This window comes from Gadus macrocephalus, chromosome 23 (assembly GCF_031168955.1).
Source record: "Gadus macrocephalus chromosome 23, ASM3116895v1".
Taxonomy (NCBI): domain Eukaryota; kingdom Metazoa; phylum Chordata; class Actinopteri; order Gadiformes; family Gadidae; genus Gadus; species Gadus macrocephalus.
The window spans coordinates 700,312-713,491 of record NC_082404.1 but is presented as its reverse complement, the minus strand read 5'-3'; the positions used below and the strand labels follow the sequence as shown (position 1 = coordinate 713,491).

The following is a 13,180-nucleotide window of genomic DNA, read 5'->3' as shown; positions in this document are numbered from 1 at the left end:
ATTCCGCAGACGGTCAACACTTGCCTGAGGCAGTTATCTCAGTTTAGACGCTGAAAAGGCATTTCGATAGAGTGGAATGGGGTTACCTATTTTGGTGTCTAGACAAATTTGGTTTTGGTCCAAAATTCATTTCTTGGGTAAAATTGCTATATAACTCTCCAACTTCATCAGTGCGCACTAATAACACCAATTCCCAATCTTTTCCATTACAACGCGGGACAAGGCAAGGATGCCCAATTTCCCCACTTTTATTTGCTATAGCTATTGAGCCCCTTGCAATGGCAATACGCTCCTCTCCTGAGATTCGTGGTATTGTAAGAGGGGGTAAGGAACATAAAACGTCATTATATGCTGATGATCTTTTATTATATATAACTGATCCACAGAACACCTTGCCCTATATTATGAAGTTATTAGACCTCTTCAGCAACATTTCTGGGCATAAGATGGGCATAATGTTTTGAAAAGTGAGATTTTTCCTGTCAACTCTGCCGCTAAGTCCATATCCTTTAATTCCTGTCCTTTTAAGGTGACATCTGACATCTTCACCTACCTGGGGGTGGTTGTTACACGTGGCTTCTCTGACCTTTTTAAGCTTAATTTTGTTCCCCTTCTTGAGAGCTCTAAAATTGCCTTCAATAAATGGTCCATGCTTCCTCTCTCTTTAGCAGGAAGAATTAATCTAATTAAAATGAACACGTTGCCCAAATTCCTCTACCTTTTCCAAACTATACCAATCTTTATCAACAAGTCTTTCTTTTCGCACCTAAATAAGATTATATCTGACTTTATTTGGATAAGAAGCCACCCCGTATCCGTAGGGAATTTTTGCAGAGGCCAAAATCAATGGGTGGTATGGCTTTACCACATTTCCAATTATACTATTGGGCAAGCAACCTTAGAGCTATGGCATATTGGCTTAAAAACTACATCGACAATGAGACTCCTACCTGGGTTCAGATAGAGACAACTGCCTGCTTGCCATCGTCCCTCCCTGCTTTATTGTATTCTGCAATGCCTTTCACTCCAAGCTATGTTTCAAGTGCCCCCTTAGTACATCAGTCTTTACGCATATGGGCTCAAGTGCGACGACACTTTGGTTGGCAGGCTGGCTCGCTCTGGGCCCCAATTGCGTCTAATCATCGATTTGCCCCTTCATTTCATAATGACTATTTCTCGGCCTGGCAAAAGAAGGGTATTATCTCATTTAAAGATATGTACATAACAGGTGTTTTTGCTTCATTCGAACAGCTCAAAACTAAATTTAATCTTCGGAATGTTCATTTCTTTAGTTATTTACAGGTTAGGGACTGGGCACGTAACAATACAGGAATGTTCCCTAAAATCCCGAACCTCAACCTATGGATAGTCTCTTTCCAGCAGACCCAGAGCTCAGGGGCACAATATCTGTTATATATACAAAACTTTCTTCTGTGCAATCAGAGTCTCTGGATGCATTGAGAGCGGCGTGGCAGGCTGAATGTACAATTTACAGATGTTGAGTGGTTGAATGTTTTTTTAAGAATACATTCTTCATCTATATGTGCCAGACATGGCTTGATCCAGTTTAAAGTGGCACACAGACTCCATCTCTCTAAAGCCAGAATCTCAAAAATGTATCCATCAAGTGATAGTTCATGCAACAGATGTAAAAATTCACCTGCAACACTAGCTCATATGTTCTGGCTTTGCCCGAAACTTGTTAGTTACTGGTCCTCTATTTTTGACGCTCTATCCAAGATACTTAAGAGACCAATAGCTCCAAACCCTCTTACAGCCGTTTTTGGTATTCAATGTGAGGGTGATAATCTTTTTAGAGCACAATCAAACTGCATTGCCTTTGTCACTCTTATAGCCAGAAGATTAATTCTACTTAATTGGAAGCAGGCTACTCCACCCTCCTTTAAACACTGGATTAGGGACACACTACAATTTCTGAAGCTTGAAAAGTTAAGATTTGCTTTAAAGGGTTCAAAGGACAATTTTAGCAATGTTTGGCAGCCTTTCATTACATACCTGCTTGACCAGCTGTAACGATGTACACATTTCTTTTTTCTTTTCACTTTTATTTTGCCATGGATCCCAATAACTCCAAACTGTGCACACACTTTTTTCTTTTTTTGTTGTTGTTGTGGTTGTTGTTGTTGTTGTCATTGTTTGTTTTATTGTTATTATAATAATTATTGATTATTGATTTATGTTTGTCTGTTTGTTTTTGGGGATAAAAAAATAAAATAAAAATTGTTACATTTGTAAAATGATGTTTTGCTACATTGTGAAAAATCAATAAACAAAGTGGTAAAAAAAAAAAGAAAGAAGATGAAGCAGGGTTCAAGTCCTTCCAATAATACCATAAAGTAATCCATAAGCCTGTGGCTGTGGCTTCACTCCCCAGAACCAGCAGAGACCACATCTGCGATTGTCATTATGGGGAGACATTGTTGGGTTTGCCTCAACACTTATCATGCGAGACGTTGCAAAACAACGTTTGCATTAGCCTAGCCGCCTAGTGGAGGTACTTCTACGTTGGTTTAGGATTGTACAGTACTACAACGCTCTTCAGTCCTCTCCATCAAGAGCATGAAGTCTTCTAATGTACAGGCCTAAGGTCGTTACATAGTCAACGCATCGCTACGCATACGCGTCCAGAAGGCTACGCTTCGGCCGTCATTATGCGTCGACGCGTAGCACAACGCATCCTCCCAATTTTTGATAAGCGACGCGCCGATCCATGCAATACTATGCGTCGTCGGTGGGGGCGATACTGCAAATATTGTACATTATTTCAACTATAGGTAAGGTTATATTACAGAAGAAAATTTGAAAGGATGAGGGAACGTGAATGTCATGCAAATATTGTACATTATTTCATGACATTCACGTCTCTTTTGCTAATTAGGCTTACCTGTGCCAATTTATGCGAACCCTTCCACAGGGGCAAAGTGCTATTTTGACGCGCGACATCAAACAGCTGATGCGGGATTATGAGCCATTTTAATGATCTTCTTGTCACCCGATATTCGTTCTATTACTGGCCTTATTTGTTTCAGTGTTCGCCTATTTGAATTAATTACGTAATGTTTTGTGTTCACGTTCTGTGTGAAACATAAGTGTTCATGTTCTGTGTGAAACATAAGTTCAGTAGCCTCTTTGAGTGAAACCGTGAGTGTGTAGTGAATGAAAAATGTGTGCATGTATGGTGGGTCAGTTTCTGTATTTGATGAATAAACCCCTTTTCTCTAATAATGTTTCCTACCATATAATTTCTGTGGACATTATGCGCTATAGCTTTGGCTATAGGGCCTATAATACACTTAAATAATAAATTCATCTGTCAAGGCAGTAGCTTGTTGTATAAACATTTTATATGGATATGAATTAATGAGTTTGACGTAAACCAAATTAGTTAACTTGTGTAATGTGATAACTAATGAATCAAAAGTCATGCTTCCAAGGGACCAATGTAAATACTAGAGCTGTCAGTTAAACGCGTTATTAACGGCGTTAACGCAAACCAATTTTAACGGCGTTAAAAAATTTATCGCGCGATTAACGCAATTATTTTATAAAAAAAAATAAATAATAATAATAATTTTTTTCTTTGGCTCAAAACAAAGAAGCAGTAGCCTGACTGCTATGTTCAAATGACATTTGTTCAAAGCAGTCGTTTAATTGCACTATAGGCTCTTTTTTTGTATCGTCCTGTTTTGATCAGTATATGCCAATGTTGTTATCAATAAAAAATCATTTGCACAAGGCAAGCCGATGCACTTCACCATGTTGATAAGAGAATTAAAATGAGAAGAATTATGGGACAAAGAAATCAAGGGATATTTAGCATAGAAAAATAATTTGCGATTAATCGTGAGTTAACTATGACATCAATGCGATTAATCACGATTAAATATTTTAATCGCTTGACAGCTCCAGTAAATACATTTATTGGTCAGTGCGCATACCCAATCGCAGCACATTGTACTGGTGGGGAAACACACCAGCATCTGACAAAATAAAATCTGCCAGCTGCTCCCTGACAAGGGCCGGTTTTGGTGAGAGTCAGGAAGATATCGGATGACTCGCGAAAGGAGATCATCAAACTTTGGCGCCGACATCCGAAAAATACTGGAAATGCCTCTCCTCGTCCAGGCTTCGCATTGGAAGAACCAGAGAAACAAATTCCCCATCCTGATCTCATGTGGTATTTAAAGGGCGCACATCCCACCGCCTATCTCTGCGCTTCCTGCATTGCAGCCGCCAATGTAAAAGGGGCAATAAAATCATGAATAAAATGCACTTATCTTCCGCCAGAGCCCGTCTACGAAGAGCCTGGGCACTTCCTATACGCCCCATTGTACCAATCATGGTTGTAGTTCCATTAGACATCCACTGGGGGTGATCGCGGGCGAGTCCAGATTGAATGGGAGTCAATGGGGCTAGACGGCTAAATATGTCTCTTTCACCTGCTTGTCGTTGAAATATCGCAAATTTTATTGTAGATTCCGCAAGTTCATAGATTATAGTTCAAAAGTCGAATGAATGAGTACTTATGTCCTTTCGATTTCTTACAGTTTGGGCCGTTGTTGGCCGTACACGCTAGCATTCTGCTAATGAATGCTGATTGGTCAGGGACGGACTTGCGACTGATTACGACCAGAGACCCCTCTTGGCGGCATCTGAAGCTGAAGCACAATCAGAAACATTATCTTAAGTTGGACTTTCCGTCAAAGTTTATTTTTGCGTACTAAATTTATATTTTCCTGCAGGCCCTTAGATTTTTTATATAGTTATGTATGGTGAAAGTACATGGGCATAAATGGAATTTCTTCCATTTCTTGTGTACTGGAGGGACAGGCTCATCAATGTGGAAGGTATGCATACTTTGGTAACTTGAAATGAAAAATGGGAATTGATGAAATAAGGCTTGGCAACCAACTGTGCCTGAGGACGTTTAAGTTTGATCAAACGTTGCGCCCACTGCAACGAACACCAGAGCCAATATGGTACGCGCTCTATCCACTACGCCACCGGAGCGCCCGAAAGATTGCCTTCTTAACTGAGTTGTTCATAGGGAGCCTAGCGGTGTACAGACCTCTGTCTTTCTTTTATCCCGTCAGACATTTTGGTCCATAAAAAAAAGTGTAGGTCACAGAAATCCCATTTTTGGTGGGATTTCTGGGATCATTTCATTTTTGGTTTGTTAAAAAATATGTGACCTATTCATGTAAGATCCCAATATCAAATATAAACATTGTGCATTCATTTGATATTTTTAGGTTGATATATATATCTGTAATGATTATTTCGGCTAGGTGAAGTGTACAAAAACATTTGCCTTGAGTCATTATATTGACTTAAGTCCTATCTTTTACATTGCAGGCTGAGATGCTGTATTGGTGGCGGAGAACAGAGTGACGCTGAACCGGCTCCTCATGTTTGTCACTGGGGCGGACAGAGTTCCTCCCCTACGATTCCCAGGAGAGCCAACATTAAACTTTTTGCACACTGGCACTGTTTTCCCGGAAGCAAACACGTTTGCACTAATTCTGAAGTTGCCACTTCACACCACCTATGAATCATTAAGTGATTCCATGATTTCAGGAATCATCCAGTCCCCCTGTTTTGGGTAAGCTTAATGTAAGCCAACACTATTTTTTTGCATCTTCTTTAAATAAAGAATGTTCCAGTGCCACGTTTTTATGCTTTGCCAGACTCTTATTGGATGACTACAATCAAAGCTTTTGTTTGGCCGTCTGCCAAAATAATACATGTTGGCCTACAACTAGTGACTCTACAATCAAGTCTTCTATCCGGCCAATAATGTTTTTCTTCTTTCTTGCCTTCTCAAATTCAACATTTGTATGGTTAATTATCTGCTGTCAAAGCACAGATTCTGTTGAATTATGGATGCTTAAAATTCACTATCCACTTATGGCGAGTGGATAGTGCCAGGATTACCAGGAGAAGGATAACATTGTGTGAAATGCACGTGTGGAGAAGATACGTACGCCGCCGCCGTGGGGAGAGGATACGCACTCCGTCGCCATTATTTATTTATTTTTGTTTTTATGTGTCAAAAATACCAAAACTGTTTTAAAACAGATCTCAAATTTTTTTTGATGATTGTATGGGCATGATGTCACTTCATAGGGCAGACCTATGACGTTTTCTGTTTTCTATCTAGGCTATATTATTCACTTTCTTTTTCAAAAGTTGTAGTTTATATATAAATCAATGTAAAAATGTAAATGATCACAATGGAATTTCTTTGATGAAACAGAAAACATTTGTGAATTAACAACCGCATTTATCTGTGTTTGAAAGTACATTTTAAGCATCCATCATTCAACAGAATCAGTGCTTTGACAGCAGATAATTAACCATAGTTCAGGCGTTCTCACGGCGGCGTAGGGTTAGACTGCTCCTTCGCCTCTTCCAGGTTATCCTTAGGTTTGGCACTATCCACTCGCAATATCCACTCGCCATGAACTCGTCGCTCGCGTCGCTTACGCGCGTTGCTCGCGTTGACTATCGATGGGCTGACTGCACTCCTGCTTCCCACAGTGGATTTGCACCATGTTAGATTGACATGGTGTTGCAGCTGTGATGCATATGGCGGACCGGTACTTGTGCAGTCAACGTTGTTGTGTCTTTATTTTCATATTGTTGACTCTGTAGTAGCATAGTCTTTTCCCGCCGTGAGTATCTTCTTGGTTGCCACGGTGATGGCGCTCCCCTGAGTGCGACGTCGCGGAGCTCCCCATAGTCAAGTTACGTCTTTTAGGTTTTTCTTGCTTTTTAGTGCCGACTATGGCAATCAAACTGTCCCTAAACATCACATACGACCGGGCGAACTTACTGATACTGAGAGAGTGCAGTAATTCTGGCCTGTTTGACCCGAGTACGTTTAGCGATTACCCGGAGCTACTCATCGCATCGCCATGCCAACCACCGGCCGGCAGCTCTCCCACTAACGGCCCGAAGCGGAGACGCGGTAGATGGGGAGGAGTGCAGCGAAGGCTCTGGCGTTTGGCCACAAAAGGGAGGCTAACTCTCCCGATCATACTGTTCGCGAACGTCCAGTCTTTGGAAAATAAAATGGATGAGCTTCATGTGAGGATATCCACGCAGAAGGACATCCAGGATTGCACCTTGTTGTGTTTCTGCGAGACATGGCTGGGGGAAAAGTCACCTGACGCGGCTGTGACACTGGACGGATATACGGTCTTCAGGGGGGACCGGAGCGCTAGGGATAGCGGTAAAACCCAGGGAGGTGGAACGGTGTCGTGGCAATTTCTCTATCAGAGTTTGCGTCTAAGACAGATGAGATATTTAGATGCAAAAAGCACACAATATTGTTGACAATAAGTGGTCATATATATTTGTAATAAAAGTACGAACAAAGATACATCACAACATGCATCAACAAACAATAAAACAGGCAAACATTACAATAATCTGAGGCCTCATATGGGAGCTTCTCGTTGCGTGTTACTTCATACTCTAAAGGTACGCTCGGGAGAAGTCCACCGATTGTTCAGAGTCGTGAGTTCTTATTCACTTGAGTTGGGTTCTGGAGGGGGTGTGTCCCCCAATAAACAAAAAGCCTTTGTTTACCAGATGGTAATCTTTACAATTGAAGCTCCCCTGGATGCCATTGGAGGGGGTGGTGGCCATGCTATGTAACCCTCTGGCTTCTTTGACGCTAGCCAGGGGGTCAAGGAACAGGCCCATACATCAAAGGATTGCATGGAAGATGATTTACAAGACACGAAAACATAGGAACAGGCAGGCAATAAAACGCATCACACGACCCTGGAAGGTTCACACGTTAGATGACCCAAAATGAGAGTAGAAGGCAGGCAATATATGCATCACACAAAATAGTAACAAAACTTAAGTTCATAGATAGACCAAAAACGTAACAACATGTAGATTTTCCATCACAACGGCCATCTATGTCAAACAATCCTGGTGCAAGGACTGCAGGATTATTTCCAAATCCTGTTCGGAAACCGTGGAATATTTGACGGTAAGGCTAAGGCCGTTTTATTTACCCAGAGAACTGCAATGCATAATTGTGAGCGCTGTGTACATACCCCCCTCTGCCAATGAGGAGGCTGCACTTAAAGAACTGCACGGCTCGATCAGTGAGCATGACAACTCTTACCCTGATGCTGCTTTCATCATTCTGGGAGACTGTAACCTTCGGAAATATATTCCAAAACTGTATAAGTCTGTGACTTTCCCCACCAGAGGAAACAAAACACTGGATCAATGCTATAGCAACATTTCGGCAAATCTGACCATCTAGCAATAATACTAAGGCCTGCATACATCAAGAGGCTCAAGGCGAGACCAGTCACAATTAAAACTGTTAACACCTGGACTGACTGGCGAGTCTGCAGGGCTGCCTGGAGGCCACAGACTGGAACATCTTCAGAGATGCCACAGACAACATCCACGACTACACAGAGACTGTGAGCGACTACATCAGCTGGTGCACGTCTATATGTGCCCCCCCAAGATCTGTGCGTGCATTCCCTAACCAAAAACCTTGGTTTAATGGGGACATAAAACAAAACATCAGAATTAGACGGGAGGCCTTCAAGTCAGGAGATCAAGAGGAATATAAGAGAGCCCTTGAGAGGTCCATTTTTTTTTTTTTTTAACGATTTATGATGACTATATGCTCTGTAAGGTGACCTTGGGTGTCTTGAAAGGCGCCTCTAAATTAAATGTATTATTATTATTATTATCAGAGCTGCAAAAAGGGCCCACTCCTAAAAACTTGAAAGCCTCTACCTGAACAACGACACGCGCAGCATGTGGAAGGGAATCCAGGCAGCTACGAATTACAGGACTACCATGATGACCCCAGACACCCAAGATGCCACCCTTCCAGACCGCCTTAATAACTTTTATGCCAGGTTCGACAGGCTGAACATAGACACTCCCTCAAAAGCCCCCTGTGACTCCATGGACACTGCCTTCCAGGTTACACACGCACAGGTTCTGAGGGCTCTGAAGCAGGTGAACCCCCATAAGGCTATGGGACCAGACGGCGTTCATCCAAGAGTCTTGAAGGCCTGTGGGGAACAACTAGTGAGTGTGTATGCTGACATTTTCAATCCGTCCCTATCCCAGGCAGTAGTCCCCCGAGTATTTAAATCATCCATAATCATACCGGTTCCAAAAAAGCCTAATTCATCCACGCTGAATGACTTAGAAAAGCTGGTTCTTACCCACATAAACGGCACAGTATCGGACACTGTCGACCCATCCCAGTTTGCCTATCGCCCCAACCGATCAGTGGATGACACGGTGGCCATAGCCCTGCATCACACTTTGCAACACCTGGACAACAGCAGAACATATGTCAGAATGCTTTTCCTGGACTATAGCTCTGCCTTCAACACCATCCGCCCGGGCAAGCTGATTGGTAAACTGACGGACCTCGGTGTCCCGACTCCCACCTGTAACTGGATCCTAGATTTCCTGATTGAAAGACCACAGGTGGTGAGAGTGAGGAGGCGGGTGTCTGCTGAGCTCATAGTCAGCACAGGTTCACCACAGGGCTGCTGCCTCAGTCCCAAACTCTTCACCCTGTACACGCATGATTGTGCCTCCACGCATGATACCACCATTGTCATCAAATACGCTGATGACACCACCATCCTGGGCCTCATCAAGGGGGGTGACGAGTCAGGCTACAGGAGTGTGATAGAGGATATTCTCATCTATGGAGAGGACAATGACCTCATCCTCAACGTAGCCAAAACAAGAGAGGTGATAGCAGACTTCAGGAGGCGTCCTGCCCCCCTACAGCCCCTTACCATCCAAGGGACTGAGGTGGAGAGGGCGGACAACCACCGATTCCTGGGACTGCAGGTGATGTCTGACCTGAGCTGGTCTCTAAACACTGCTGCCACAGTGAAAAAAGCCCAGCAGCGGCTGTATTTCATCAGACTGCTCAGGAAATCGGGACTAAACCAGCGTCCTCTCACCCTGGCCTACAGTGGACTTGTAGAGAGCATTCTCACTTCAGGTATCACTGTCTGGTACGGGAATACCACACAGGCAGAGAGGAGGGCACTCCAAAGGGTCATAAAGACTGCTGAAAGGATTACTGGGACCACACATGGACTTTATTGACAGTCAGCGCTGTCGGAAAAGGGCAGTGAGAATCATTAGAGACTCCCTCCACCCAGCTCACCCTCTACTCAATAACAAACATTGCAAATACAGACTCAGACACAGTAGAGCGGACAGTGTCATCACACACACAACAAGCTTCTTCCTTGCAACAGTGCGACTGATGGCATTAACAGAGAACATCTGAAAAAATACAATGTGCAATATTGTATTTTATTTATTTATTTTATTTTATTTATTTATTTAAATATATACTCACCACCCTACCTCCACTTCCTACGTGCAATAACGCTGCTACATGTGGTTTCACAGTATGGTAGCACTGCTGAATTCAATTTAATTTAATATGTATATATATTTTTAAATTTTAAATTGTGATCACTATCTACTGTGGTGCTCTCTGAAATGCAATGCACAACATGTAATTTGTCCTTATCACAATTTTTAAAACTTTTTATATATTTTTATTATTACTATTTATTGTGCTGCGCCCTCTCTCTCTCTCTCTCTCTCTCGATCTCTCTCTTTGTATTAATACTGTACTTGACTTGGGAAGCCCTGCACAAGAATTCCAATGTGTTTGAACTGTCTGGTTTATGCACAAATGGCGAATAAAAAACCGTAGATCCTTTTTTTTCTGACCTCATACCCATCCCCTCATTACATTACATTAAATCTCATATGTTGAAGAACGTTTAAATGGTAAAATGCTAAATGTTTCAGCTTTATGCCGCGTTTCCACTGCAGGGTGCGGTACGGTTCGGTTCACCTCAGTCCGGGAGGGAGGGGGCGGTATAGGCCAGCTCTGTTCCGAGGTCGCGTTTCCACCGCCGACAGTACCCTTTATGGTAGGCCGGATGTCGATCGCCGCGGCAGCTACGTAAACATCGTAAACAACATCTTCCTGCCCAAGAATGCAGAGGAACGTCTGCACCTCCTTGTTCGCACAAGCAAGCGTTTTACGCGACATGTTCATTGTAAAGAATAATACCTCGAGGCTACTGTTTATTTGTTTTTATCCCCACGTCGCCCGGAAGTGACGTTTCTGTCGACCAATCAACGGAGGGGATGTGTAGCTCGAATTTTCCGGAACCCTTTCAGGCGTCTCGTCTCGTTTTCAGTACCCCAACGGAGGAGTACTGAAAACGAGGGCAAAACGAGTACGGCTCAGTCCGGGTCACGCCCACTTTTGGCGGTGGAAACGCAATCCGTACCGCACCTTTGCGAACTGAACCGTACCGCACCCTGCAGTGGAAACGCGGCAATAGTCCCACCCCTGATTGATCATTTGACCACTTGATAATATCCTACTTGTTCTGGGGGCCGAAGATGAAGAATGAGCTGGCCTCTGGCATGGGCACAGCCTCCTCTTTCAGCTGCAAGTCGGCCATGGGGCGGGGCCTGGGGCTCTCAGGGATGTCAGGGTCTTCCTCCTCATCGTCACCTGGGCAGAGGAACAAATCATCTTAACAGCTCAACCTTTTCTCGATAGTCCATCTGAGTGGAAGAATCTGAAATAGGAATGGGAGCTCACCAGGGAAGTCTGCAGGAGGAAACGGGTCTTTGATTTCATTGACGTTGGACTCAAACTCATCGATTTTGAGCTGCAGACAGAGATGTGATTTGGTGAGCCAAAACGACATGTATCCAAGTTTGTCTTAGATGAAAATTATAAGCCTACTAGAGGCTGACCTTTGCAGTGGTAGGGATCCCCTCTATGCCCTTGGCTCTTTGATCTGCCAGTTTCTTGGCCAGAAAGGCTTTCTCCTCGGCAGCTTTGTCAGGCATGTTGGCCCTGAGGGAAACAACACAGCAGCGGGCTGTTTGCACCATTCCTTTAAAACGCACCCTACTTTCTACATGAACATGACATGTGTATTCTAATGATATAATTAGATATGACCTTATTTGACCAAGTGAAATAATGATTTTAACCTTTGGCTGGGACTGAAATGCATTCACAGACGGTCAGCTGTACTAGATGCAGCTGATTCCACTGAGGCAGTGTTGCCCCGACTTTGTTCTGGACGTGATAATATGAAGCACCGAGGATCACAGGAGGATATGTGGACATTTGAAAGTTATGTACGCAATTGGTTAATGTCTATACATATTATTTTCCAGAAATAATTTGTTTTAGTGTATTGTTTTGTTCGCATATATATATATACAGTATACACATATTTATAACAGGTGAACACATGCATTATTAGTGCATGTGTGCATGGTCTGGAAAGGGACCAGTGCTCCACTTACGAGAGCACTTTCTTGCGTTTCTTCTCTTCTGCCTTTTCCTTCTGAGCCGACGTCAGAGATTCAGCCTCGGCCAAGTTATCCACGGCAATGGCCAGGAAGACGTTCAGCAGGATGACTGGGAAGTGGGTCAAGTCAAATACAAGTCCAACAATTACACACAATGGTTTACAGACAACCGTTGTCCCAGTTGTCTGTAAGCATTCCTGAGCCCGTATGGATGTACTATATTTAGTTAATTTGTGAGCCAGTGTTGTACCATCTGCTTTTGGAGCTGTTGCGTCTGATCAACAGTTTTTATTAACAAATGAATCATCTGGAGTTGTTACGATAAATCACCTTAATAATTTACACCAGAATGTCCACATTTCAGCTGGATATTGGGAATAGTGAATTTTGTGGGGTGAACTTGGGAAACTAAACTGGTGATATGTGTAATTTACTGTCTGTATCTGTCTATATTTGTTTCCTTCAGGTCAGATTTGGAGAATTTTTGCAGGACTAACGTTTTGAAACACAGCAGGTAAACCAAGTCATGTGTAATGGGCCAGAAGATCATTTGGTAACCCTTCCTTTTACAGTCCCCTAATTACTAGGTATTTACCCGGTACATACATGGTAAATCATAGTGTATTACTGGGTAATTACCACTGGTAATAAGAAGGTAAATACAGAGGTAGTTACCCGGCAAATACATGGTAAATCATAGTGTATTACTGGGTAATTACCGCTGGTAATAAGAAGGTAAATACAGAGGAATTATCCAGTAAATTAT

At 42.9% G+C, this 13,180-nt stretch overlaps 1 protein-coding gene across 3 annotated transcripts in view; it reads right to left on the bottom strand.

Annotated features, from left to right (window-relative positions):
- The window catches only part of LOC132452075 (dihydropyridine-sensitive L-type skeletal muscle calcium channel subunit alpha-1-like), a 137,876-nt gene that overhangs the window by 58,912 nt on the left and 65,784 nt on the right, over window positions 1–13,180 (bottom strand). For all 3 annotated transcript variants that reach the window (XR_009524229.1, XM_060044442.1, XM_060044441.1), the window contains exons 14-17: window positions 12,409–12,523; window positions 11,845–11,947; window positions 11,687–11,756; window positions 11,464–11,596 (exon numbers count right to left, since the gene is read on the bottom strand). Coding sequence is in view for 2 of the 3 variants with exons in the window: in XM_060044442.1 (XP_059900425.1) it covers window positions 11,464–11,596; window positions 11,687–11,756; window positions 11,845–11,947; window positions 12,409–12,523 (421 nt within the window). In the remaining variant the exon portion in view is untranslated. The remainder of the gene's footprint in view (window positions 1–11,463; window positions 11,597–11,686; window positions 11,757–11,844; window positions 11,948–12,408; window positions 12,524–13,180) is intronic.